The 25,791-nt window shown below is 35.6% G+C and overlaps 1 protein-coding gene across 3 annotated transcripts in view; it reads left to right on the forward strand.

The window, feature by feature from the left end:
- Positions 1–25,791, forward strand: part of ADSS2 (adenylosuccinate synthase 2) — a 36,494-nt gene that overhangs the window by 4,319 nt on the left and 6,384 nt on the right. For all 3 annotated transcript variants that reach the window (XM_079298784.1, XM_079298783.1, XM_079298782.1), the window contains exons 2-11: positions 10,912–11,014; positions 12,887–12,955; positions 13,682–13,732; positions 15,631–15,697; positions 18,475–18,582; positions 18,864–18,945; positions 20,615–20,741; positions 23,506–23,660; positions 24,095–24,219; positions 25,213–25,310. In XM_079298784.1, coding sequence (XP_079154910.1) covers positions 18,542–18,582; positions 18,864–18,945; positions 20,615–20,741; positions 23,506–23,660; positions 24,095–24,219; positions 25,213–25,310 — 628 coding nt within the window. In that variant the 5' untranslated portion in view covers positions 10,912–11,014; positions 12,887–12,955; positions 13,682–13,732; positions 15,631–15,697; positions 18,475–18,541. The remainder of the gene's footprint in view (positions 1–10,911; positions 11,015–12,886; positions 12,956–13,681; positions 13,733–15,630; positions 15,698–18,474; positions 18,583–18,863; positions 18,946–20,614; positions 20,742–23,505; positions 23,661–24,094; positions 24,220–25,212; positions 25,311–25,791) is intronic.

The raw sequence follows: 25,791 nt of genomic DNA on the forward strand, positions 1-25,791 counted from the left end.
GCACCCCTCCACCAAATCTACCAGTGTTTACCATGCAGCAAAAAAATACAATGTCTGCACTGATTCTCTTTCACTTATTTCATCAGCAAGTTTTTGGTCACTTCCTTTTCTTACTATTGGAGGTAAGTGTAAGATTTCTAAGTAAGATTTCCAAGCTTTCACATTTTTAATGCCATATTCCTCTTGCTAAAAAATCTCATTTTCCTGCTTCTTTAGTTCTCTCCTACACTTTTTTGCCATGTCGAAGCAGAATTGGAGGTTCTTACCAGATCTTCTCATCTGGTTTCAGTGTGATCTGCCTGCTGTGGGATTCTGCTCTTGAACTGCTAATGCATAGGGATTGCAGTGCATGGAGTCTTTGTACTGCCTTTTCCTCTTCTGCCCAACAGCAGTGTGTACAGCAGTGCCACTGCTAATCACTTGATAATGTGGCAGCTGTAGTGCAACATCTAGAGAGCTTTTCAGTGCACACATCCTCGGGGTTAAGCAGTTACCATCAATTGGCTGATAATTGATTGATAATGATTACCATCAATCACCTGCTGACTGAAGGTCTCACTCCAATGCTGCCTGATACCTTCACTAGTCTTTAAATGGCTACTTTAAAAAGAAACTGAAATTGTTTAATCTTCCATTTGCAAAGCCCACTATTTTTCTAAATATTCTCATTTGAAAAATATTATAGTGTAAAGCCTATGCAAGCCATGCAGACTTAAGAATACCAGAATCAATAGCTATAGCTGTTGGTGCTTATTTTTTAGCTGCTCAGGCATTCAGTAAGTAATGCCTAGCTAAAGGTTTCTTTAAGTGCTGGGTGCACTGCTGGACTTTGTAGTGGTTGGCAGCATGCCAGTGGTGTGCTCTGGTGAGGAAAGAGTCACAAAAATTATGTCTTTGGCCCAGTCCATGAGTCTTATGCTTACAGGCCTACTTTAAGGCATCACTGGCAGGTGATCTCTTATTTCTGCAAACAATCACACAATGTCTACATTATTTTTAACAGAAGAACAGTTTAAATGTGATTTTCCAGCTCATAAAGTTTGTATTCTTAACAAAGAAGACCTTAAAAGCACTGAAGAGCAAATTATACCTTGATCTACTGGTCCCTTAATGCTCTTCCCATCTTACTGTTACCTTTTACTACAGAAGCTTAATGTATGTCTTTGTTGACCGAGATGCAGTACTCTGTAGCTGCTCATTATGATTTCAAATGCATTTTTTATTTCTACTGTACTACTTTATGCATTTGAAAGGGGTTTCCTGTAAGTGTTCCCAAAGCCACTTTTTGTTTTTCATGTCCTTTCTTGAATGTTTTTGTGACTGCAGCAGACATTGATGGAGTTTTGTGCATTGAAGCAATGCAGTGCTGGACATATCTGTGCTTTGAATGTTTTTCTTGTTCCTTATCTTCCTGCCTCACTTGATTTATTTTATCTCTTAGGATAGATTGGTCTTCATTCTGCATTGAATAGTGACTCATGTTTTCTACCTAGCATATATAGGCCTTGCAGCAGAATCAAGTTTTGCAAGTCAAGTAAAATGTAGTCAGAACCATCTCTAAAGAGTCTCCCTGAGTAACTCCTTTCAACAGTAATTCTCAGAGCTAATTCTATCAGTACTGACATATGCATGGAGTTTCTTAAGATTAATAGACTTCAGTAAAGTTAATGTTTTATTTGTTAGGAGAAAATAGGTGAAGATGTAAAACACAGTGTTCTTATTTTGTTATATTCTGCCTCAAACCACATTCTTGATGCAGCAATGCTTGTACTACACATTCAGAAGTTTCTGAAGTCTAGCCAAAGTTTGAGAAACCTCTGTATAAAGTGTGTAACATGATGGCTTCTTGTACTGGGTTTAGATTTTGCAAACATGAATGGATTTGTAAATGATGAAAATGGCTGGCTGCAGTTTATACTTAAATTTGGTAGCAGATTATATATCTGGGTTTGTTAGCTGTTTATTCACTGGGGATGGAGAGGGGAGTGAAAGAGAGAAACTAATCACCAAATGTATGAGAACATGAATTCAAATCAAAACCTTGTGGTTTTTTGAATTGTCTGTACATTTTTAAAGTGGGATGGTTTGCAGACTTAAGTTCAAAATTCGTTTTTGACAATATGTCTTGAAATGAGGAGTGAGTAGCACAATAATTGCAAAGCTGTGTCTGCTTGGGACCCATCATGGGGTTCAGATAAATCTCACTAGACTGATAAACTTTTTAAAGGTATGCTCAGCATACTGAGAATCTGATTGTGGCAAGAAGCAGCCTTTCATATGTTTCTTGTAAATAATGGCAGTATCCAGCTTTCTTGGTGTATTTTTTACTTTTCATCTAAGAGTTAAATGAAAATGTTTACAACCATATGATGCCAAAGCAACATCGACTTGCTTCTTGCTCAACTTGGCAGTCACTTGGATAGCTAGCTCAGAAACAACAGTGGTTGCCCTGAGCTAAAAATGAATGCTGGAATGTGGTAGCAATAAAAGTAAACTGTAGAAAAAATTATGCACACACACATCTGATGGAGAGAGTTGAAAGGAGTATATGGCTTCTTCCCTAACGTTGCATGAGATAACATCTCTTTAAAGTAGACAACTAATTTTTATTCTAGAGGAAATAACTTGAAAGACTTCTTTGCTCTTCCCTGAGGCATCATATTTTTGAGATAGACAACTTGGCATGATCATGTCATAAGAAAAGGCAGTGATTGTCATCATAGACTTTTTGGTTAGATGGTTCTCATAAATGCACATGTCAGTATTTCAAAGCTGCTCTGAATACTCTTGTATTTAGTACCAGTTTAGAGAGCCATTTCACAATATGCTGTTAATTGTAATTTCAATCTGCTTTTCTCAAATCTTTTTCTCCCTAAGCACCTCCACTGCTAAGTAAAGTTGTAGTACTGTAGACCAGTATTAGCAGCTATGGAAGGACTGCTGTAGGCAAGGGGTTTTGAACTGTCTTGATGTGTTCAGAAGGGATTTAACTATTCTGGTGTTTATGCTAACATCTAGTCTGCCCTTGGCTGATGAAGATGTGCTCTGGAAATAAAATGCCTATTTTCAACGGATGTAGATCTAAAATGGAGAAAAATATGCTGTTGTTCCTTTGTCTTAGTTTCACTATGTTTGTGTTCCTGCAATGATTTCTTACTAGCATCTTCTATTTATATATGTGCTCATGTAATACTTGATTGGTCCATTCAAGTTTCACATTAGATTGTTGACACTGTTTTGCAAAAAAAAAAAAAAAAAGGGGAAAACCCCAAAGTTTTAAGCTAAGATGAATTTGAAACTGAAAGGGACTGTCTTTCAGTGAATGATGGATATACTAAGTGTGTATAGTTTTCCTGAAAGAGTCTCATGTGCCAGGAAGATGGAAGAACTGCAAATTCTTATCCCTTAAACTGGAAAGACAAGTGGTGACGTCCTTTGGATGCATTTCAGGCAAACCAGTGAGATTGGCTGCAAACTGAAGAATGAGGAATTTCTCTGATCAAACACACCAGAGGAAAAGTGTTCTGGTTCAGGATGTCTCTATAAGCATTTGAGTAGAGCTTTGTATAATTTTCAGTCTTTTTGGAAAATGATATTCCATGTTTTCTGAGTTGTTGGCTTCACTCAGCTTCACATGAGCTCCTAAGTGAACAGGCGTTCCACATAAAATATGCCAGAGCTTCTAACATCCAGTTCCATTAGCTGAGTTTTGGTAATGGCTGGTTACATGCTGTAAACTTGATGTCTTAGCTGATAAACTTTCTTGTGCTATTTTAATTCAGTAAGAAAATAATACTTTGAATTAAAAGGAGCATCTCTCTTTAATCCTGGGGGCTGAGTCATGTTGCAAAAATGTTGATGAAGTAGTCATCAGTTCAACTTTGTGAAGACCAGCATAGATCATTACTGTTTTGTCAAATTAGCTGTATTAAATTATCAAGACTCTTACATAACTCCAATAGAAAGATTGGTTCTTATTTGTCCGGTGAGTCAGCTTAATACATGAATGTTCCTTGGGGGCTTTCCACTAGTACAGTAATGCAATTCCAGAAGAAAAATTGCTGTTAAATATTATTATCAATGCTTCTTCTCCATGCTGTATATGTGATTAGAAAGCTATTATGCATGGACAGAATGTAGCAATCTAAAGAGCTTTGGGAAACTTCAAAGTGAGAAGACTTACCCTGAAAGTTGCTAATACATCCTTAAAAGTTCACCAGTCTGGGTACAAAGTATGACTCTGTAATATTTACACTAAGAAAAACATATTTAGTCTTCAGAGCTGTAAGGAAAAAAATTGTAAAATTGCAGTCAGGTGCTTGCATAAATATTGTTGCTAGTCCTGTTCTGTTCTTTACTCAAAATGCTGGCAGTTATGGTATTTAAAAGCTGTAGAAAGCAAAAGAAAGTAAGTAATTTTGCATAGCTAGGGGAAGAGCTGAAATGATTGACCTTAATATTACCATAGATGTCCTATTAGAATACAGAATACTGTTCAATCTGTATGTTTAAAATGTGTCCTCTTTGATGCTGCTCATTAGTCTTCATTGGTTTTTCCAATGATGCTGTCTGGACACAGGCACAATATTGTGTCACTGTTGTGTTTGTGTCAGGTGCACAAAAGTAATGTTTGGTGGTAAGTGTTGCTTTCCAGTGCTTTGATACTGACATTTGGAGAGCAGGAGTCACTTGTTTGATTTATTGATGTTTCAAGCTTGTTTCTAGTAAAATGTCAGCTAGCAGATAATGACTTTTCCCCCTTTCAAATTAGTATTTTCAGGCACTCAATACTCTTGTAAAAAGCATGTTTGCTAAGAATGTTTATCAAACAGCTCCCAGATGAGCAATGCTTGCAGCTGGCTTTGCTATCTTAGGACCCCTCTGTGTGCATGTCACTGATTCTGTTCACATTTGCCAGGATAGGTATGTTTTAGAATGGTATCTTGTTTTGTGTGTGGTACTGACCACCCTATCTGAATTGAATATGCAGATTCTTGGGTGTGGTGCTTACACTGAAAAGGATTTTTGGGCTACTTAATCTTTTACAAACTGAAGAAAAAAAAGCCAAACAGTATTTTTGTGTACTTTAAGAGAATATCTCTGAGCAGCTTCCCAGTGTAAAATATTTCAAAAATAGTGTTTTGTAAGGAATGTTTTATGAAATTGTGTTCATAGAAGGCAGGTAGGTATGAGGTTTTGTTACAAGGATTGCTGTCATTCTTAACAGTAGTAGTATAATAATTTGTGTATTAGTGGGCACATTTCTGTTTCCTGTAAATTTAGCTCTTCTACTGCTGAATAGCTTGGATATTTCAAGATTACCAGCTAGTGGTCAGGGATCATATGCTTTTTTTAATGAAGTGATTTAAGCATACTGCACAAGTAAAACTGGAATAATGCCTTTTGAGAGTTTATTTGTTCAGTTATGCTACACAGATTTTAAGTATAACAGATTAAGTAGTGATCATGTACATGATATTACTTTCCCTATTCCACTTGAAATACTTTAAAATAATACTGTAATTTGATAGTGTCAAGATTATGCAAGGAGAAAAAAAGCTACTATCTCTTACAAGGATTTTAAATTGTTCGTCCATCAGAGCATCAAACCAAGTCCTTGTACTGAAATCACAGAATAGTAGAATGGTTTAGTTGGAAAGCATTTTGAAGATCATTTAGTTCCAGCCCCCTTCTACTCTGGATGGGAACACCTTTCACTAGACCGAGTTGCTCAGAGCCTGACTTTAGACACTTCTAGGATACTTCTCTGGACAGCCTGTTGCAGTGTCTCATCACCCTCACAGTAAAGAATTTCTTCCTAATATCTAATCTCATCCTACCCTCTTTCAGTTTAAAGAAACTTTCACCTTCTTGTGTCATTACACGCTCTTGTAAAAAGTCCCTCTCCAGGTCTCTTGTAGGTCCCTTGGGTACTGAAGGTTGCACCAGAATGTTCTCTTCTCCAGGCTGAACAATTCCAACTCTTTCAACCTGTTTTCAAAGAAGAGGTGCTCCAGCCCTGATCTTCTTTGGGGCCCTCCCCTGGACTTGCTTCAGCAGCTCATGTCATGTTGGGACACACAGCAAAGTTTCATGCTTGTTATTCATGATGATTTGCATGCTGTGTCTCCTGATAAATGGAAGGAAATGTTTTCATTCTAATCCAGCTGGCAGCCTTTTGAGCTGGATTTTACATTGTAATTTGATAAAGCTTTGGGCTGCTGAAAGTGCTGATTCTTTCTTTGGTTACTGAAAATCCTTCAGGAGCCAAGAGAGAACTGTTCAAAGTACTGTGTTGAAAGATACAAGGGGAAAAAATAATGGAAGGAAGGAATACAAACAAACCGAATGCTTTTAACTTATTTTAGTGCTAAGAAGGTTGCTGACTTCTGAAAATCCAATTTTGGAAACATTAAAGTATGCTTAGACTGCAATGCTGTGTCTTGATAAAGATGTACAAATAAATGGTACTGTATTTAATTGAAGTATGCTTGGGACTTCAGGTGTAGTGCCTGAGTTAGCCCCTTAACAGGAGCATGGGGTTACTGGTTGTTGCTGGTTCTTATTGCTCTTTGTTTTGGGTTACCAGGTGGAAAATTTGTTTTGTGTTTTGTTTTTTGTTCTATTCCTACATACTCATTTTTCTGTGATGAAAGAGTCTTCCTCTGCTGTTTTTCTGTAGAGGGGGAAGAAAGTATCCCAGTGAACAAGTTCTTTATTCAGAGTGGGATCTTACATGTCTCATGTATAAGAAGTCATCTTTCACCTCCATCAGTCCTTTTGTGCTCCTCCATCAGTCTTTTTTGTAGCTGAATCCAGAGTTGCTTTGCCCTCAGAGCTGAGTATCTTGGCCATGGCACACTTGTTGGCTCAACCAAAGGGAATCTTGTGCAGGGAAACAGGCAAAAGAAGCCACTGCAACATGTGTATAGTGTATTCCAGACTGAGCAGGAGCATCCTTTGGTCTTGCTGTACATTTGTCCACTGCCTGTGTTGGCACACAGGTATTTCAGTTTTCACATATATGGGAGAGGAGTCTTGTTGTTTGGGTACCTAGAAGATACTGAGATGTGGTAAACTGATTTTTTTATTTCATTAGCTAGGGAATATTGCCAGCCTCAAAGACTGTATATCTTGACTGAAATTACTTTTATATCTTAATTACTCTCTGGCAAAAGCATTATGTAAGGTTATGCATATCATTTGAGCATGAACTTTGTCTAACTAATAGTGAAAATAATTTTTGCAGTTAGTTCTCCATTAGTAATGTTTAAACATGTGAATCAAAGGAGTGTTAGTTTGAATGACCTAGTTGGTCCCATTTGGTTTAGTTGGAGGTGGAAGGAGGAGTGAGAAATCCAGATGGAGAGCACAGAAGCCAGGAGTGACTTCATCAGTTTAAAGCTAAAGTTATGTTCAGAGGCAATAGTTGCCTGCATTAACATCCATGTCTGGAGAAGACAAAAAACAACCCAAAACAAATTCAAACCCTGTAACGTAAAAACAACCCTCCCCTTCATCCCAACACCACTAGAACGCTGAGTTCAGATTTCTGTAATTAGAATTGTTTACCAAACCCTTGTTGAGCAATGTCTGAGCACACAACATGTGTACACTTCACTGCAAGTTCACTGTAAAGTGTACAGTGTAAACCATTATTTTAATATATTACAACTCATACTCTGTAACCACATGCTTGCTCTTCTGCAGTTAGGGTAGAGCTTACCTGTAAATCAGTAGAAGAATTTTGAAAATCGAGTTCATGACATGCTGTTACTTTTATGCCCTCTTAAAAAATAGGGTTTGAGATTAAAAATACTATTCAAAATGACTCATTTTGACAGAATGACATCAAGAGCAGTGTGGGGACTGACTTAATATTCTATCAGACAGCTTCCATCAATAGCACTTTTGGGATTGAATCTTTTCATGTTGTAGGCATCATAATATTATAATCAATAATTTCTGAGATTCAGATTTGAATCTAATCTGAAAATATGCTTTTAGAAAGCTTGAGGTATTCATATGGCTTAAGACGGTGATTCATCACATGTTTTCTACTTAAGTCTCCAGCAAAATCCCTTAAAGTATAGTTGCTCATGTAAACATGCAGAATTAAATACCACCAGTTTACTTCTAGGTGAAGCATGAGCTTTGTTGCATGAACAGTTCAAGATTTGAAAGGTAAATTGGCATTTTAATTTTGTCAGCCCTGGGGTATCTTTCAGTGAGCATGGAAGCAGCACCTTTGTCATCACTCAGCAGTGCGAAGATGAAATCTTGACACAGCCAGAAGTCAGCAGTTCTGCTCTCATAACTAGCACAGTCAGAGGCTGCATGCTCAACACCTTGTTCAAGCACATGTGACTGCTGAACTTTAAGTTGCCATTTCTGAATGGCACTAGTAACTTGGCAAACTTTAGGACACTAAGAATTTATTGTTGATCATGATCTAATTCCTAGAGTGGCTAGTTTTCTCTTTTTTTGGCATTCATGACACTAGAGAACATTTTTCTCTTTTTTAAAAAATAAATTGAGAAGCAAAACATGAAATTAACTTATCCATCTGGTAGAGAGTTTTAAATGAATAGTGATTCCCTAATGTTAGTGTTATTTATGGGTTAGTCCAGTTTATTTATGCTGCCGTGGGAGACTTTGGACTTTCTTCCCATTTGTAAATGACTAATACCTCAGTATTTCAGTGTTGTACTTAGACCTATCTATTGAATTTTCATTTAAAGCACTTCAGTGCTCATGTTAAAGTTGTCTGGACTGATATTAGCAGTGAATCTAGTAGAAAGGAGTAATTTGAAGGAATCTGATGTAGAATAAGGTAACTACCACTTTCAGCACAAATACTTGACTATAAATGATACTTTAGTGCATAACTGTTTTTCTTTGCCAAGCAAGGTTTTGCTTAGCCTCTTAAACATTGAATAGAAAACTAATGTCTTGTATTGCTAAAAATATGTAGTGCATTTTATATAAGTATATAACTTTGTAGTTCTTAAAATTACTTTTGGAGTAACTTGCAGTATCTCAGGAGTATCAGCATTGCATTTCAAAAATAACTGTAAATGATCTATCTAGTTAGCATAATTTTTAATCAAACATACAATTGTGGAGTGATGGACTGCTAAATAACCTTTCTTAAAGCTTTTGGGTAGAAAGAATGCAAACAGGAACAGGAAGTTTATTCCTGAGCTTTTATTACTTTCTTAAAGAGTAGAAAAGTCCACTTTATGTCCTCGTTCAATACATTTAATTTGTTGTGAATTGAAAATTTATAATGATCTGGTCGAGTCTGATCACTTGCAGTGAAAATCTGCATCCAAAGATCTTTATAGCTACTTCAAGATGTTGTTTACTGCGTGGAAAAATCCTGCAGTCTGTTACTAAAAGAATTTAAACTTTTACTAAACTCGGGTGTTTCCCTTCTTGTGTGAAGGTTTTAAGTTTTCTCTCTTTTCAGAGGAGGTGAAATGGTTGCAAGTCCTCAAATAAATAATGCTGAAATTACAAAATTTTCATTGCTGACTTCAGTGAGATTAGGCTTGTACCTGTGGCATGTGTGTTTGTGTACTGACACAAATGTTTGATGTCTACAACTGCTTTCTGTTTGTACTGTCACATACAGCTTTATGTACTGGATTCATGCTTTCTAAATCTTGTAAAAGTAGTGGGCAGCTGTTGAGTCCATTACTTAGAAAAGTCCATCTGTGATGCAGTATTCTGAAATATTTCATATTTATAATTCCATGGATTAATAATTCTTCTAGTTTCTTTTATTTTCATATAATGCCTTTCTTCATTCTTTCTTGTGCTGAAAGATGGCTCAGCCTAGAAATCTTTAAGGTTTTCTTTCTGTGAAGCAGTTTGTTTAACTTCTGGTGTGAGGTGCCTGTAAAGGATGTTCCTGTGGTTATGGCAAGCAGACCCATTTTGTATGTAACCTTGTCTTGCACAAATGACTGGGTCACAAGAGAGTATAAGCTTATTTTCAAAAGTACAGCAAACAAGAACTGGGGATATTTGGTAACTGTTTTGTAATCTTTTTAGTTTCATAAGCCTTTCTTGACCGTCTAAGACTTGGTCACAAGCTTCTTTTAGTATTTTAGATGGATTTCACAGTTTAATGAATCTCTTAATGCTCTCTTTGTCGTAATGAAAAGAGCTAGAAATGTTTGAAGTGTTAATTTTATATAAATAGTTTCCAGTAACTTAAAAAACTGCAGTTGTTTTAGTTGTCTTTAGATTCCCCCCTTAAACAGTATGTTCAACATAACATGTATTTAACTTAAATGACTTGTTACATAACTTTTCTTATCAGGAAGGAGGTGTGAAATGAACTAGGTAGTTTTGCTGTTTACTATTCATAGAGAAACACTCAAAAGTCTGAACCCAAAATTCAGAGCAACAAGCCTGCATGTTGCCAGATGATGAGACTTACCTATCTCAATAACTGTGTGGTTTTATACTCCCAGTTTACCTGGGGATTTGTTTTTTTTTTTTTTTAACTTTGCTAGGGGTGCAGTTCCACTCTTAAGTATTGACTTTCCCTTACTGTAACAGAAAACTAATAGAACTGATGATGGCTTTTAGAAATGTTTGCATCCCCTAAAATATTTATATCTGATAATTTTAGAAACATTTTAATCTCATTCCACGATGTTGTACCTTTGATGAACCAAAACACTGTCCAAAGTCTATATGGCAAATAATACTGATGTTGAAATTGTCCAGTTTGACAGAACAAGTTTGGCTGATTTCTTGGGAAATCTCTGAATGCTCTTTTGTCAGTAACAGAAATTAAAACTCTGCAACCCATTTATTTGATCTCTATACTGTGTGTTCATTTGTCTCCAGTGTCAAAAACTGTTAACACTTTTTTTCTCCCTCACCCCTACTCAGGGAGGCAATAATGCAGGGCATACAGTTGTTGTGGATGCTGTGGAGTACGACTTTCATCTTCTGCCAAGTGGGATCATCAATCCAAAAGTCACTGCATTCATTGGTAAGTGAGACATCTTTAAAAAACAGACAGTACTGTGGTTGCAGACTTCTGATACATTAAAATAGCAAAATGTATCTGAGGACATACAGGATTCTATTATTTTTTCAGTTTTTCACAGGCCTAGATGGTTTACTGTCTTTGTAATACTGTCCTTACTCATTTGTAAAGTTTGTATTACAGAAATTTCTTTTGTCTTGGATAATTCACCTTTGTTCTTATCTATTCTACCAATGTAGGATATCTATCAATGTATCTGTCTTGCTCTGTTTATCTTCATTCTCCAATCCTCTTTTATTTTCTCTACCATTTCTTTCTTTTATTCTCAGAATACCCCTCTCTCTTTTAATCTTCATCCCTGTTAAGTACTTACCAGTACTTTTTGAACCATAGATCTTCCCTCCCTTTTCCATTGGATTTTGAAATGAATGCTTTACTCCAAAAGACTTCCACACTCTACAGTTCTTACTAAGAAGTCCTCTCAAGAAAGTACATTGGAAGGTTTAGGGCAGTGGCAGTACTAGGTGATGTCAGGATCTATGATCTGTTTTTTTTTGTGAAAAGGGATTTAGGCTGTCTAGTCCGTTGTCCCTAAAAAAAACCTACTTACCTCATTACCGCTCTCCCTTCTTGGAGAATTGGAAACAGGATTCCATGGTTGGTGTTTTTCTCTTTGGATTGCTTGGATGGCCAGCCTACTTAACAATGTGGTGTAGCCCGTAGAATTTCCTTGTGAAAAGGAAGACAAATATAAAACATATGTGCACACCATTATAACTATTTGTGCTTGAGTGCTGTTTCACCAAACAGGTTGGGTCTGTGGGTCACTGAAGGCTGTGACTTAGCAACACTTCCACATTGCTCCTTTGATACCTTAGAGCTCCTGTCCCTTACACTGTGTACTTCTCCAAGTCAGAATTCTGTCTTTTGGTCTTATTTGTTCTGAATTTTTTTCTAGATTCTTTTTCTTCCTGTGTATAAAATCTCTTTCAGGGGAAAAAAAGGGCTTAGGATTCTGCTGAAAGAGCATATATGTTCCAAAAAAAAAAAGGGTAAGGGCACAATGATTGGAGTATTTATAATAGAGTATTCCTATTGTTCAGGACTATATAATGAAAGTAATAGTAAAGAGGTCTTAAAATACTTTGTGTTTTGATGTTTAGAATGATTTTATCGCTGTGAAATTAGGTGATATGCAAATAGTTTTGGAAGCCAGATCTCTTCTTCAGCTAGATGCTGTACTGGAAACTTTGAATCTACTGAGTTTGGTATGGCTTTAAGATGGTTCAGTTTTGCTGTGAGAATGCTCCTTCCTAGGTACTCAGTGATGCTGGTTAATTGTATGGACTAGTAGTCTTTTTCTGAGCAATGTGACAGGTGTAGGAAGGCAAGCTTGCTTTTGGCAGGGCTTTTTCTTATGTTCTTTTTCCTAGTCTCTTGACAGTCCCACCTCTATGTACAGAATATTCTGTGTCTGTTTACAGCAAAAAAAGTGCCTGCAAGGATGCTAGTGTTTATAATAGTGATAGAAACGTGCCAAGCTTTTAGAAAACAGTAGGGTTATTAAAATGAAGCACAAACATAGAAGTTAATTTTAGATATGAGAAAGAGGAAATCAGAGATTCTGTTACTGTTTGTACTGGTCTAAATTGAAAGTTTCTTGCATTTGCTAGGAAGATTCAATGCATGTAGGTAGAAATGTATATTTTAGGAGCAAATCTGGCTTAGGCAAATTCCTAAGAATCAAATTTGCATTAAGTTAAAAAACTTAAATAAAATGCTCTGCACGCAAAATGTGAAGTCTCTGAACTCTTCGAAATATTTTTTCCCATGCTCAACAGAATTAATTAAATATTGTATAATGATTTTCTTCAGGAAATGGTGTTGTAATTCATTTGCCAGGACTCTTTGAAGAAGCTGAAAAGAACTTAAAGAAAGGAAAAGGTGAGAATTTGAAGATACTACTTTTAAAATAGTTTGTGTGACACTCCTCAAATGATTTAGATTGAGTATGCCTTTGTAAAGTTACATACAATGTATTTTTCCATAACTCCGTTTAACTGTTGCTGACAGGAGTCTTGCCATAAGTGTCAGAGCCCTCATGGGAACGCAGATAAAAGGAATCTGTACAGTTTCAGAGTATAATCTAAATCAGAATTGTCTGCAAACATTTCTCTTTGCTTAAAAAAGTGAATTTAAGAAGTAAAATAGCTTTTTAAAAGTATGTTAACCTGTTCAAAGCCATTTTGCCTCTTACAATATTGGTGTACACTTTGATGACCATGTTAATGTAAACAGGTGCTGTGGTAATCACTTTTTGATTCGGAACTCAGTTTTTGGGTACTTCATGTTGTGTCTATAGCCATGCTTGGCAGCAATCTGCTATAAGTGAGCAAAATGAATGGTCTAGATTATCCAGAACCAAAAGAGCTACTAATTGTCTGCAAAAATTGAGGAGCTAGTAGCTTGAATTCTTCTTGAGAATAAGCCTGATTTTTTCGGCTTTAAAGGTTGATGCCAAGTTTTAATTACTGAAATTACTTTTTTTTTTTTTTTTTTTTAAAATAGATTGACTGAAGACTAAGCATGAAAAGTATTTATATTTTATACATCAGAAGACAAAAATGCTATACAAAACATAATTTAAACTATTTCATTTTGCCTTTAAAGGACTCGAAGGCTGGGAAAAGAGACTAATAATTTCTGACAGGGCTCATATTGGTAAGTTCCTGTTTGTGGTTGGTTTTTTTTTTTTTTTTTTTTTTTCCTGTTAATTTCTGCTTTTTATGGATTTTCTGTGGCAGCAGAAGTATGATAATTTTTAGCCATTTCTTTATATAGGTACTTCTGTTTGGATTAAATCTCCTTGTGTTGCTTTGCTTTATTGACGGTCCTAGAAAAAAAAAATCACTCAGAGCACTCCCAGGTTTATATTCTAGTGATTATGTTTAATCCTATTCCATAAGCATCACCTAGGCAGGAAAGTTAGTTAACTTTCTAAGTCAGATTAGAAGCACAGAGTGGTCAGAAAGCATTTAGAAAAGGATTAATTTCCTCTTTTGGTGTAAAAGTGTTGTTGCTCACAGTAACATTTCTGCTAGGAAATCAGGTGACCGGGTGTGACAAACTAATGGTGTTTCTACTAAGGATGTGCTTCCTAAAGGAGATTTTGTGGGAAGGACTCTGTAGGGATGAAGAGAATGGCTGTGCTCCTTGCAAGGAGCTCATCAGTGAAGCACTGAATCCAGCCTATGCTTGAGATAGCACTGCAGTTCAAAGCCTGAAGAAAGATAGCGTTGAGTCCAGTCCACCAACACAGAGCTTTAGAAACTCTTCCTGTACCATTTCTACCACATCTTTTATTACATAAATTCATCCTTTAGATCAGCCCCTTAGCTATTACAGCTTTGTTGCTTCCTCTGGTAGTCATTTTCTGGACATGCAAACTGTTTAGGATCTTACAAGATTAAAGCTTGTAACATAGGGGAAAATGGTTTTGCTTTTGGTTTTGCTTTCTTTCATTTTGATTTGTTTTGTTTTTTGCACCAATCTGGAATAGCTTAGTGAATGAACTTAGTGACAGTTATTTCAGAGTAAATATGTTTTTTTCTTTGGAGTAACTAATGAGTTTGAAATGGTTGAGTAATTGTTTCTGAGTTACCAGTATCTTTTCTGATTAGTAGAATCATTGTAGGTGAATTATTTGGAAATTGCTTGATTACTAGAAAAACTGTTTTGTGGTGATTATATTGCAATGGCAGTGCTGTGAATTTTTCATAATTAAACAGATTATAAGTAAAAAGGACCAATTGCTGACTGTCACTCATAGTCATTTAACCTCTCCACAAAAATGAGCTTTTATAATGCCTCCAGAAAGTTTTTGATGACAATTTGAAAATCTGTTATCGTGATAAAAAAGTCTTCTCTAAAATGGGTATTGATCTGTGAATGATTAGTCTGTAACAAAAGGTCAGCCAAAGGTAGGTTCACACTGCTGGGTATAATGTGATTCTTTAAAAACAGGAATGTTTGGAAATGAACACAAAGCCAAATTGGTAAGGCAAATAGGAACACCACTCTTGTTCTGGAGATATTAGCATACTTACTAAGTCAGTCTTTCCTGTGCAATGTGTAGGTGGTTTTTAACTTTCAGGAAATGATACTTAAGAAAATCAGTTAAATGAATTCTGTTAGCTTATAAGACATGCACTAGCCTACCAATCTTGGTATTTGACATAAGTCCTGTAAGATTTTTGGGAGGTGAGGTGGACCCTATAGCATTTTTTTAAACTGCATTTTTTCTTCATTTATCCATACATTTTTTGGGTCCACCACAAAGCCAAAATGGCTTAGTTATTCTATGGGATGTGTATACTCATTCTGCAAATATTCTACGAAATAAACACTTTTTAAAAAGTCTCTGAAAAGCCTTAGATCTCTTCCCTGTGAGAAAATGTAAAAGAAAAGAAAAACTCGTGTAATTTTATTTGCTTTTCTTCAGTGTGTATATTTATTTTCTACATTGGTAAACAGGTCTAGAGTTGGTTTGAAGAAATCATTGCTGATATAATAAATTTGTTTCACACAAATTTGCAATTAAAGTTATTTTATTTTCTTAGTGTTTGATTTCCACCAAGCTGCTGATGGCATCCAAGAACAACAGAGGCAAGAACAAGCAGGAAAGAAGTAGGTAGTTTTATTTTGTTAAACATGGGATGATTTAGTAGAAACAGGACTCAATATATTGAATTTCTGTTTTGCTTTGTCAGTGGGTTAAAAAAGAATTATCCATATAGCTCTTGAATGTGGGCTATGCAGGGATTATTTTTTACACTTTATCTTCCAGTGAAAGATTATATGCTTAATTTAAAGGGCTGTGTCTTTATATTTTGCCTTATGAAAAGGTTTCTAGTCGTTAATTTGCTAGTTTCTGCTTCCTGGTGTTTTAATTGCTTTCTGGAGGTATTTGTTTCTGTAAAAATATATTTCTCTTTATGAATATTGAAGGACCCCTTTGACATATCCAAGTAACTGAAAGTCAGACGTACATGTAGATGTTCATATTGTCTTCTACAGAATGCCACTGACCTTCTGAAGCTCTCAAAACTTTTAGAAACTATCTTGCTATGTTTTTAACTTGTGCTTTCCAAGTAGCTCACTAGTTCCTGGAGATGGGGAAAAAGCTGGTAGAATTATCAGTGACCTATCTACATCTGAGAAGCAATGCAGTACTATAGACTTCTCTGATAACAGTAAACTCAGAAGAACTTCCAAAATGAGAGATTACATGGATGAAAAGCAATTCAGACATACTTATCTGAAATATATTTTATCCATGATAATAAGCTTTAAGAGAATGTCTGATTTGGATGTATCTTGCTTCACACAGGTTGCCATTGAGTGATGATTTGTCAGTGATTTTTACAAGGGGTCATTTTCACACTTGCCTACACTGTACCAGCTCCCTGCTGGTTTCAGATTTAAAAAGCAAACAGAAGATATAGATAATATGGAAGAATATTCTTATTTTAATGGGCTACTATCAGCTATTATCAGTGTGTATCAGCTGTTCTTGAATGTTTGTGGAGCACAAGCTATATGTTGCTATATGACAATATTTGCAGTCAAAAACACTCAGTCAAATAAGCTTCTTGAGAGAGTCTTAAGCTTCTTTATTGGTTAGTGTTAGATTGTTAGGGAAAGCCCAATTAATTTACTTTAAATAAACCGAGGAAAAAAGTTACGTTCAAAGCAAAAAACCTAAAATCACTGTTAAAATGCTCAATTTCTTCTTTTTGTGGAGTTCCTGATATTCTGCAACATGCAGTTTTCAAGCTTATTAAAATTACCCTATTTCCTCCTAAACTTCAAGGCTAAACAACTGTAATGGGGAGAGTAGTAAAGGCTGTCATGGATTATCAAAAGACTGTCTCATGTTTGTTAGGGGCAGGGAATTGAAATAGTCTGCTAGCATGTCTTACTGTGGATTTAACTACGTAACATAGTTGGTGTTAAAATTCTTCTGTGCCTTCTGAGACTTTAAACATTCTAAATGGTAAGTTTTTTTCTTTTAACTGAATGCTTTTACTTGTCAAATATAGTTGAAAAACCATCACCAGTAAGGCTCATCATGTAGCTTCCCTTGCAGAAAGGTTATAGAAGAACTAATCTAATACAGTATATTCTGCATATACAATTGTTTTAGCTTCTGTAAGTACAGTCTTCTGACAACCTCTGACAAGATCTTTTTTATTAATTGATACAAATGAAACAAAGTAAATGAAACAAAATAATGAAACAAAATAAGTGGAAACCAACACTTCCTTTAAAAGATTCTTTGTGGAGAGTATGAATTGGGGTGAAGGCTATAGTCAGTTGTTTAAACCACAATGTCCTGGTCTGGTTAAAGGATACAGTGTGATGCAAAGTTCATTAGAATTTTTTTTTTTTTTTTTTTTTGACTAGAGGTAAATATCATGCCCTGAGATTACTTGATATTGAGTTTAATAGGAAGAATTCATTTTATTTCCCAAGAATTTATAACTGAAGAAGAGAAAGCTTTCTGTGAGTGATGCAAGGAGGGGGGGAACCCCAAACCAATTAAAACTAAGTGCACAATTAAGCTTAGCAACATGTAATACACTTCTGAAAATACTGCAGACCTGTTCACTTCTCCTTAAAAAGTTACTTAATGTATTGAGCATGATGGGGAAGATGTTTAATAATCTGTCTGCAATGAATGCAATTTGGCTCCATTTTGATAGCTACTTAACATGAGTATGGCAGAAGACTTTCTCTGAAGTAGCTGTACTTCTCTCACAGTAAAGTCAGTGCAGGAAAGTTTTGTATTCTGTTATCAGGACTTAAGCTGGAAAAGGCTTTTCGGGCAGGTAAGGGTTAGAAAAAGAATTCAGATTTTCAGAGTCAGCAGCAGTGGAAAATCCATACCTGAACTCTTAACATAGAGAGAGCATTTTGAGTTCCTCTATCACTTTTGGATGTTTGGCAGTGTTTTTTGTTTTCTGGCTCCAACTGAGGTATTTAGAATGAAACTAAGTATTTCTTATATACAAACTTAAAATCCATACTCTTTGTGTTGTTTTATTGAGAACTTTCTTTAGGTCTTCAGGACAGTGTTTTAGGAAGATGTTTATTTTGTTTTGGTTCATAATACTGAAGGATGTTTTCTTGACATTTGATTCCTTAAGTATAAAAGTTGAGGGAAAAAAAAACTGCTTTAAAAACAGAAGTATGTAGAAGATTAACATATTTGCTTGTGTAAAGAGAGATGTTCTGACACCAGGTTGCGTCCTGTAAGTATCTTTTATTTTAAATGCTTTCAACAAGGTTAAATGCTCACAATTAACAGCATTTCATTTTATGCTAAGGATGGAATAGCTTTAAAGTAAAAACACCATTATGTTAAAAGTTATGTCAATAACTTTATTATTATCTTTTTGAAGTCTGGGAACTACCAAAAAAGGAATTGGTCCAGTATATTCTTCGAAGGCAGCTCGAAGTGGACTCAGAATGTGTGATCTTGTTTCTGATTTTGATGACTTTTCTGAGAGGTAATTAGTATACACAGTTGTATGCAGAGTTTTCAGTTTCTGGAAAGTGTCCTGTGCAAGCAATTGCATCTGGTTCCTGTTATTTTTTTTAATAAAAAGTTCTTTTAAAATAAAAAAATATATAATTTTATTATGCAGTCATGATTATTGTAATAATTCATTGTTTGAAATTGTTAAATTACCAAATAACTGCAGATATGCAACCAGTAAAAATCAAGGGTTGGTGGGGAGTTGAGGAGCAAAACAAACAGAAACCTCAATGAAGCATTTTTGCCTTTCAGGTTCAAAGTGTTAGCCAATCAGTACAAAGCAATATATCCTACCTTAAAGATAGATATTGAAGGGGAATTGGCAAAGCTGAAGGTAAGGCTGCTTCTGTCTCTTCGATTGTATAATCACCGTGTGCAGTTACTGATACTCAAATCCCTTGGTGTGACTGGTGCTTGTGTGAGGAGTTAAACTGCATCATGGGAAACCATATGTGTCTGTGTTGAGAGTCTGCTGCTATCCTTATGGACACTCTCGGTCTGTTTTATGCAACTTTTCAAAACTTGCTTTCAAGAGAGATGCTGTGAATTTTAAGAAAAAGGCTTGTATGGGGCAATTTCTTCCTGACTTACTTCTACTTGCTCAAACAGTCTAGGAGAAAAAACAGGATTGTAGTTGGGGAAAGTATGTTTCATTCTTAAGCAAAATGTCAAGTCCTTGTCTCAGGAAGTTAAGAACTGAAGTAAATGGTTTTTCTAAATAATGAGCTTTAGAAAATAATACTGTCTAGCAACATAGTAAAATGGAAATTGATAGCAGCAGAGCTAATGAAGCCTGATTGCCAGCAAACTGGTTTTGTGATTAATTATGGATTCTGATCTGATGTTTTCCCTGCAATAGGGACAGTTGAGAGTTTCCTCACTGGTATTAGGTTTTATTTGCACAGCATCCAAGTGAGGTGTCTTACCGTTCTATCCAACCTTTTTGTTCATGCTTTTGTAGAAGCTTAGTTGTATGAGATTTTGTTTTAACCTTAGGATGACAACCAAATGTGACATGGTTTAAAACCATTGAGGTGTGTGGGGAACAGCGAGGGCACACACAATTACATGTTAATTCTTTAAGAAAATCAGGCCGAAGTATTCATCCTTCCTCTACCTTTAATTTTTGCAGCTCTAGAATAGAATATATGGGAGTTCTTAGCACTTCTATTTGTTTCACTTTAATTAAGGCGTGTTGCACATGTTGAGTTGTATTTTTATTAATATGTAGGTCTAGAAACCAGTTACAATTGATTGCTTCATAATGCTTTATAGTTTACTTAATGCAATTTGGGATTACAGAATATTTGAAACTCCTTGTTAAGGTGGAAACACATGTCTCTGTAGCTTGAGAAAAATTACTTGTCTTATGCTAATGCACTTGATTCCATTCTGACAGACAAAGCGTTACATTTCATGTGGTCAAGTGTTAAAATGCGAACTTCCATGTGTCCTCATGGAGGAGAAAGGCTGTGTACCAAGTGATAATCTGAACATTATTGGTTTCTTACATCCAGCTACTCAATGGCATTCAGGCATTTGATGCTTTATTCCAATAAATAACTTCACTTTTACTTAAAAATTGTAGCTCACAATTGTGTGCATTTGTTAGGTTCAGATGGCCAGTAGTGGAACTCCCTACATGCTGTGCTGATGGAGGGGGAGATTTTGAACACTTGGAAGTGAAAGACCAAATGCAGTAGTGATAATACTCATGCTTGGATATTTCTAAAGCATTCCAGAAGTTAGGATTCTTTCTTTCCTCCTCATCCTTCCCCGCTTTTTTCTTTCCTCCTAGGAAAAGTGTACATATCTGTTGTGTAAATCTGAGTTTCACATTCTTCCTCCCTTTGTTCACATTGTGGCATATTTAACATTTCTTTGTTTGCTTTTCCTCTTTAAAAGGAATATGAGCATTGTTATGAGGGAACAATAGCAATTCTACTCTGGCTGCCTTTATCATAATGAAATTGTACTATACAATAGTCTTTTGTGTTATTCAGGGCTACATGGAAAAAGTAAAACCAATGGTAAGGGATGGTGTTTATTTCATGTATGAGGCTTTACATGGACCACCAAAGAAGATCTTAGTTGAAGGTGCAAATGCAGCACTGCTGGACATAGATTTTGGTAGGTATGGTCTTTTTGAGACACACGTTGATATAAACTTGTGTTGTAAAAAAGGAACATTAAATATAAACTCTTCTATGATAAGCTGTTCTCACAGCAGAAGTGGTTTCTGTTTTAGAAGAACAGCATTCTATGACTAGCAAATAATACAGGGGTGGGTGAGTGGGTGTGTTAATTAAATTATTTCAAAAAGCTGTAGACTCTCCCAAGAGTAGTAATTGAATGACAGTAAAGATCAAGTGGCTGCTCTTAGAGTGTAGCTATTACTTCAGCATCTCTGAATTTTAAATGAAACAACTCACAGGTTTATTGCATCTGTGGAAATCACTTGAGAATAAAAATGGAGAGCTTTGAGAGTCAAAGCATATATTCAAAATACTTATTGACTTATGAAAAATCAGCTCACTTTTTTTTTAAAGTCTTTATATAAACAGTTTTCCACTGTTTCACATTGTTGGGAAAGGTGTTGGTTATCTGGATTGCTAATGAGGCACGACTGGAAAGATTATCCCAATCTATTTGATATTCAAAATTATGCAGTTTTTCTTGAAACACTGTAAGTTTTCTAATAAATTAGAAGATTGTAGGTGTTAGAAGCAGCTTCTTTTTTATGAGATGATTATGTTTGGCTATTATGTTGTAAGGACAAGGTGATCTGCGACCTCTGCGTAAGCATAAACAACCTGTGTGATTGGCTTCTGCATTTTGTCACATTTTTCTTCAGTCTCACCTTGAAATGGCATAATTCTTATTGTTAAGAAGATGTTAACACCTGAAATTGAAGCCTGCTGTCAAACAGTTATGAAACTGGCATGCACTCAGCTTTCAACCAATACGAGTTCTGGTATTGGGTGTATTCAAACATACTCAGTTTGAATGTCTCTTTTAAGAGTAAGATAAGTTGTAATTTAGTCACTGTAAATATAAGCACCTAAAGTAAACTTTCTCATGATAATCTGAGTATTAGAAGGCACATCTTTTTTAACATGACAAAAATAGGAAGAGGAAAGAAGTCTGAATTCAGATATGCTTGTCACAGGAAAATCTTCGATGCAAAACAGATATTTGCAAAAAAGTCTGTCTAGGGGGGTTGTTTTCTTGTAAATGCAAATTTCTTGTATTTTGGATTTCATGTAAATAGAAGGTGCAGATAATCTGAAACACATCAGGTGTGTCTATAATACATACAGAGTTGTTCAGTTTAGTTAGATTTTTTCCTACCTCTGCTGTGGGACCCAGACACACAAGAAAATCTGTTCTCCATAGGTAGACACCAGTAGACTGGACACTTGTATTAACAACAGACAAGCCCTAGTCAAAAGGTTTAGCATTGCCACTTTGATTATTAAGCATTCTGAATGAGGCTGTCATCTGTGCTTTGTTGCATAGAAGTCTTAGTATTGAAGTGAGTTTTGTGAATGTGTGTCTTTTGGCTGTGAGGATAGTAAATCCCCAGGCTTGCAGTCCATCCCACTTTCCTGGAGCCTATAATGAAGCTCACACGTGCATTTGTCTGGGAATGGGGGTGCGGGTGTGGGGATGTGTGGTCTTCTGTGTTCTTCAACAGAGTAATGATAAAGCAATGCAAATATATCAGGCTGGGAGGGGAAAGTGAATAAGAGTTGTTCATTGACTTTGTTTTTGACATTCACTAGCTATATTCATCTGTCAGTACTAAGAAAAGCTTTGCTATTGTGTTCTAAGATTAAAAATTAATTAATGCTTGCAAACTGCTGTTAAGTATCACCTGTAAGCCTGGGTGTTTCTCTAGAGTGATTTGATATACCTGAAGCTAATCTGTGAAAGCTCACTTACCAGTCTTTGAAGGATTTTTTACTTTGTGAAGATGTCTATATCACTGAAAGGACTATATTGCTTTTAGTTCCTTTCATCTTGGTTGTTCCTCTCTTACCTATCTGATTCATATCAAATGACATACAAAAATGTCTGACACAACAGGTAGTGGTTTCTTGCTTACGTGCAGTTACAGTGAGGCTGAAGTATTTGTTCAGAATTCAGCTGAGAACTGGCATGCTCAGTTTCATTTCCCACTACTTAATTTGAAAAGGTATAAGCCTAAGGGTTTTGAGATGTTCAACTCTTTTCTTTGCAGTCCAGGCTGCATTTTAAATGACAGCTGAATATTTAACTAGAGACAAACTTGTACCAGTAGACTTTATTCAGGAGTCTTCTTTTTTATTTATCTTTTTTCATTTGGCTATGTAAACAAAGTTGTTCTTTCCAGAATTTTGCATTTCATTGCAGTTTCTTATCCTTAGAATATGCTGATCAGTTTGTAGGGTCTTTTTTTTTTGCAAAAATTGAAAATAGTAAACCTCTATTCTCTAACCTTTTAGTACTGTTTTCCTAAGAGTCTCCCTTCACATTTTTGCATTGTTCAGTTAGTGAGTATATTTAATGTGAGAAAGGAAGGCATGTTTTCCTGGTGTCTTATTCCAATTTTTTACCTGTACAGTTATTCAGAATTGTTATATAGTCCATTTTTACCAGTTGAAGTAAGTAGTAAGATTTCTATCTTTTCCAGTGAAGGTGGATCAGACAATGTGCATACAAAACTAAGAGCTCATGGAATATGTTCTTGACTGTAAAATACATTTATTGTGTGTTTTGGTTTTGGGTGTTGTAAAATCTAGGTAAGTGCAGTGCAAGTACTATTTCCCACTAAGTTAGACTTTCTTGAAAAAAAAAAACGGTTCAAACCCAGTGTTTTAATAACTTACTAAACTTTGTGTTTTGTTAATAGGCACATACCCTTTTGTGACTTCATCAAACTGCACAGTTGGAGGTGTGTGCACAGGTCTGGGCATGCCACCGCAGAATGTTGGGGAAGTGTACGGGGTTGTGAAGGCATACACAACCAGAGTTGGAATTGGTGCCTTTCCTACAGAGCAGGATAACGTGAGTATTGCAGCCTCAGGTGTCAACTGCTGGGTGAAATAACTTGGTGTGTCTTGTCTGTCTTTTATTAAGTCATTGTTAACAATGGTTAAATGCAAGTACTTAGGTAACAATGTGTTTGGATGTCTCAATCTTCTGATTCTAGACTGAGCTTACAGGACTGCCAGATGTGAGTGCAATTTGCTTAGAAATTTCTGTGGAATAGAAGGTTAGAGCAGAAGCAAATTTTGAGAAGTTTGTCTAAAAATCATTCTCTTGAATTAGAAAGAACATTTTGTATTGCTGTCTTCATCCAAATGGACAGCGTTGTGAAAAACTGGGGGAAGGACTTTTAAGGTAATTAACATTACATTGTAAAATGTTAGGTAAACACGTGCATCATGTATTGCAGCACAAAAGAAACCCACATGCTCATGTGTCTTACTCTTTGTTAGGAAATTGGAGAATTGCTGCAACAGAGAGGCAAGGAGTTTGGTGTTACCACTGGTAGGAAGAGAAGATGTGGCTGGCTGGACCTTGTCTCACTCCGATACGTCTATATGATTAATGGATTTACTGCGTGAGTTGTTTGCTGAGCTTTGCTGGCAACTTGACAGAAAAGCATGAAATACTGTAGATTACTGTAAATTGCACATACACTTGTTAGTAACATTTGCACTGTTAATATTGGTCTGTTGATTAATTATTTTGATACTTTGATAAATTAGCTGTTCCTCATTTTTCCTGTCATTAAATATTTTTACATTTGACATTTTCATACATGCAGATTTTTCTCTCCTCGCTTTATGGAGATTTCTTTTCTTAGTTTGTCTTCAAAATAAGATAGACGGGAACCCATCAGTGTCTCCATTAGTATTTGTAGATATTAAAAATATGGATATGTCTTTGGGATCTTAATCAAAATGAAAGATGGATGCCTGAAACAAACTGGTATAAAATTTCTAGCAGATTAAATAGTGTAAATACGTATTTTATTTAAATATTTGGTTTTCTCTGTTTTTTGGGGGTTATGTTTTAAATAAGATGAAACCAGATTTTGTAGAGCCAGTGTCTGATTATTTTTCTGCCTTCACTGTAGAACAGGACAGGAACATTTGGCAGAGGACAGGAACAGATACCAAGAGGCATTATGCAATGAAACGTTCATCTTAAATGGCTATACCTTAAATGGTTAGGTATCTTGGCAGCACCTTACCAATTAAAATTATAACACTTAAAGCCATAGACAAATTTATTCAATTGGAGAATACCTTTCTTTTGATTTTTTTGGACATTTTCTTGTAGTGATAGGTTGAAAGATGCAACAAAAACTGTGTTTAATCCTTTTTTATTGCTGTTGTCTTGTTTCAGTGGTTTGTTTTTTGGGATGTTTTTTTAAGTCAGAGCATAAAACAGATTAGTGCCATATGAGATATTTTTCTAAAGAAATGAAATTAAGTGCAGGAATAAATTTTGTTTGATTCTTTGTTGTTTTGTTTGTTTGTTTGTTTTACAATGTGATAAGATTCAAGAGTTTTTTGACTTATTTAACCGGAGTAATGTTTCTTCATAGATTGGCACTTACCAAATTGGATATCTTGGATGTATTTCCAGAAATCAAAATTGGTGTTGCATACAAATTAGATGGTGAAATCATACCTCATTTTCCTGGTAAGACTGCTTATTTAAAAATTTTCTCTTGTGCTGAAATGTAACGTGGTACTTTTAAATGCATTTGACTTCTACTTGTAAAACTTACTAGAACAATATTTTACTTCAGCATCAAGCTATTAATATTTTGCAAATGCACCAGATGTATCTTTTACCCCACCAGTACCTGCACCCTAAAATAACTGTGCCAACTACTGGGTTTTGACTGCTAGAAAGATTTGAAGAGCTATATAAAACTTATAAAACATAAATGTTGCCACTACCTGTCCTTTTTATTTTACATAGCCTGCATCATCTTCAAGTTAAATTGTTTCATACTCTATTATCTTGTTTCCACTTCTGTATTTGATGCCCATTTTTAGCAGGCCAGGTCTTCATTTAAGAATGCATTGAACCCCATAAGAGAACTGGTCCTGTTGAAAAGTCAAATTTTTCTTTCCCTCTATTTCTTTTCTAACAGTTCATTTCCCTTTAATGATTC

The sequence above is a fragment of the Erithacus rubecula genome (genome assembly GCF_903797595.1).
Source record: "Erithacus rubecula genome assembly, chromosome: 2".
NCBI classification, from domain to species: Eukaryota; Metazoa; Chordata; class Aves; order Passeriformes; family Muscicapidae; genus Erithacus; species Erithacus rubecula.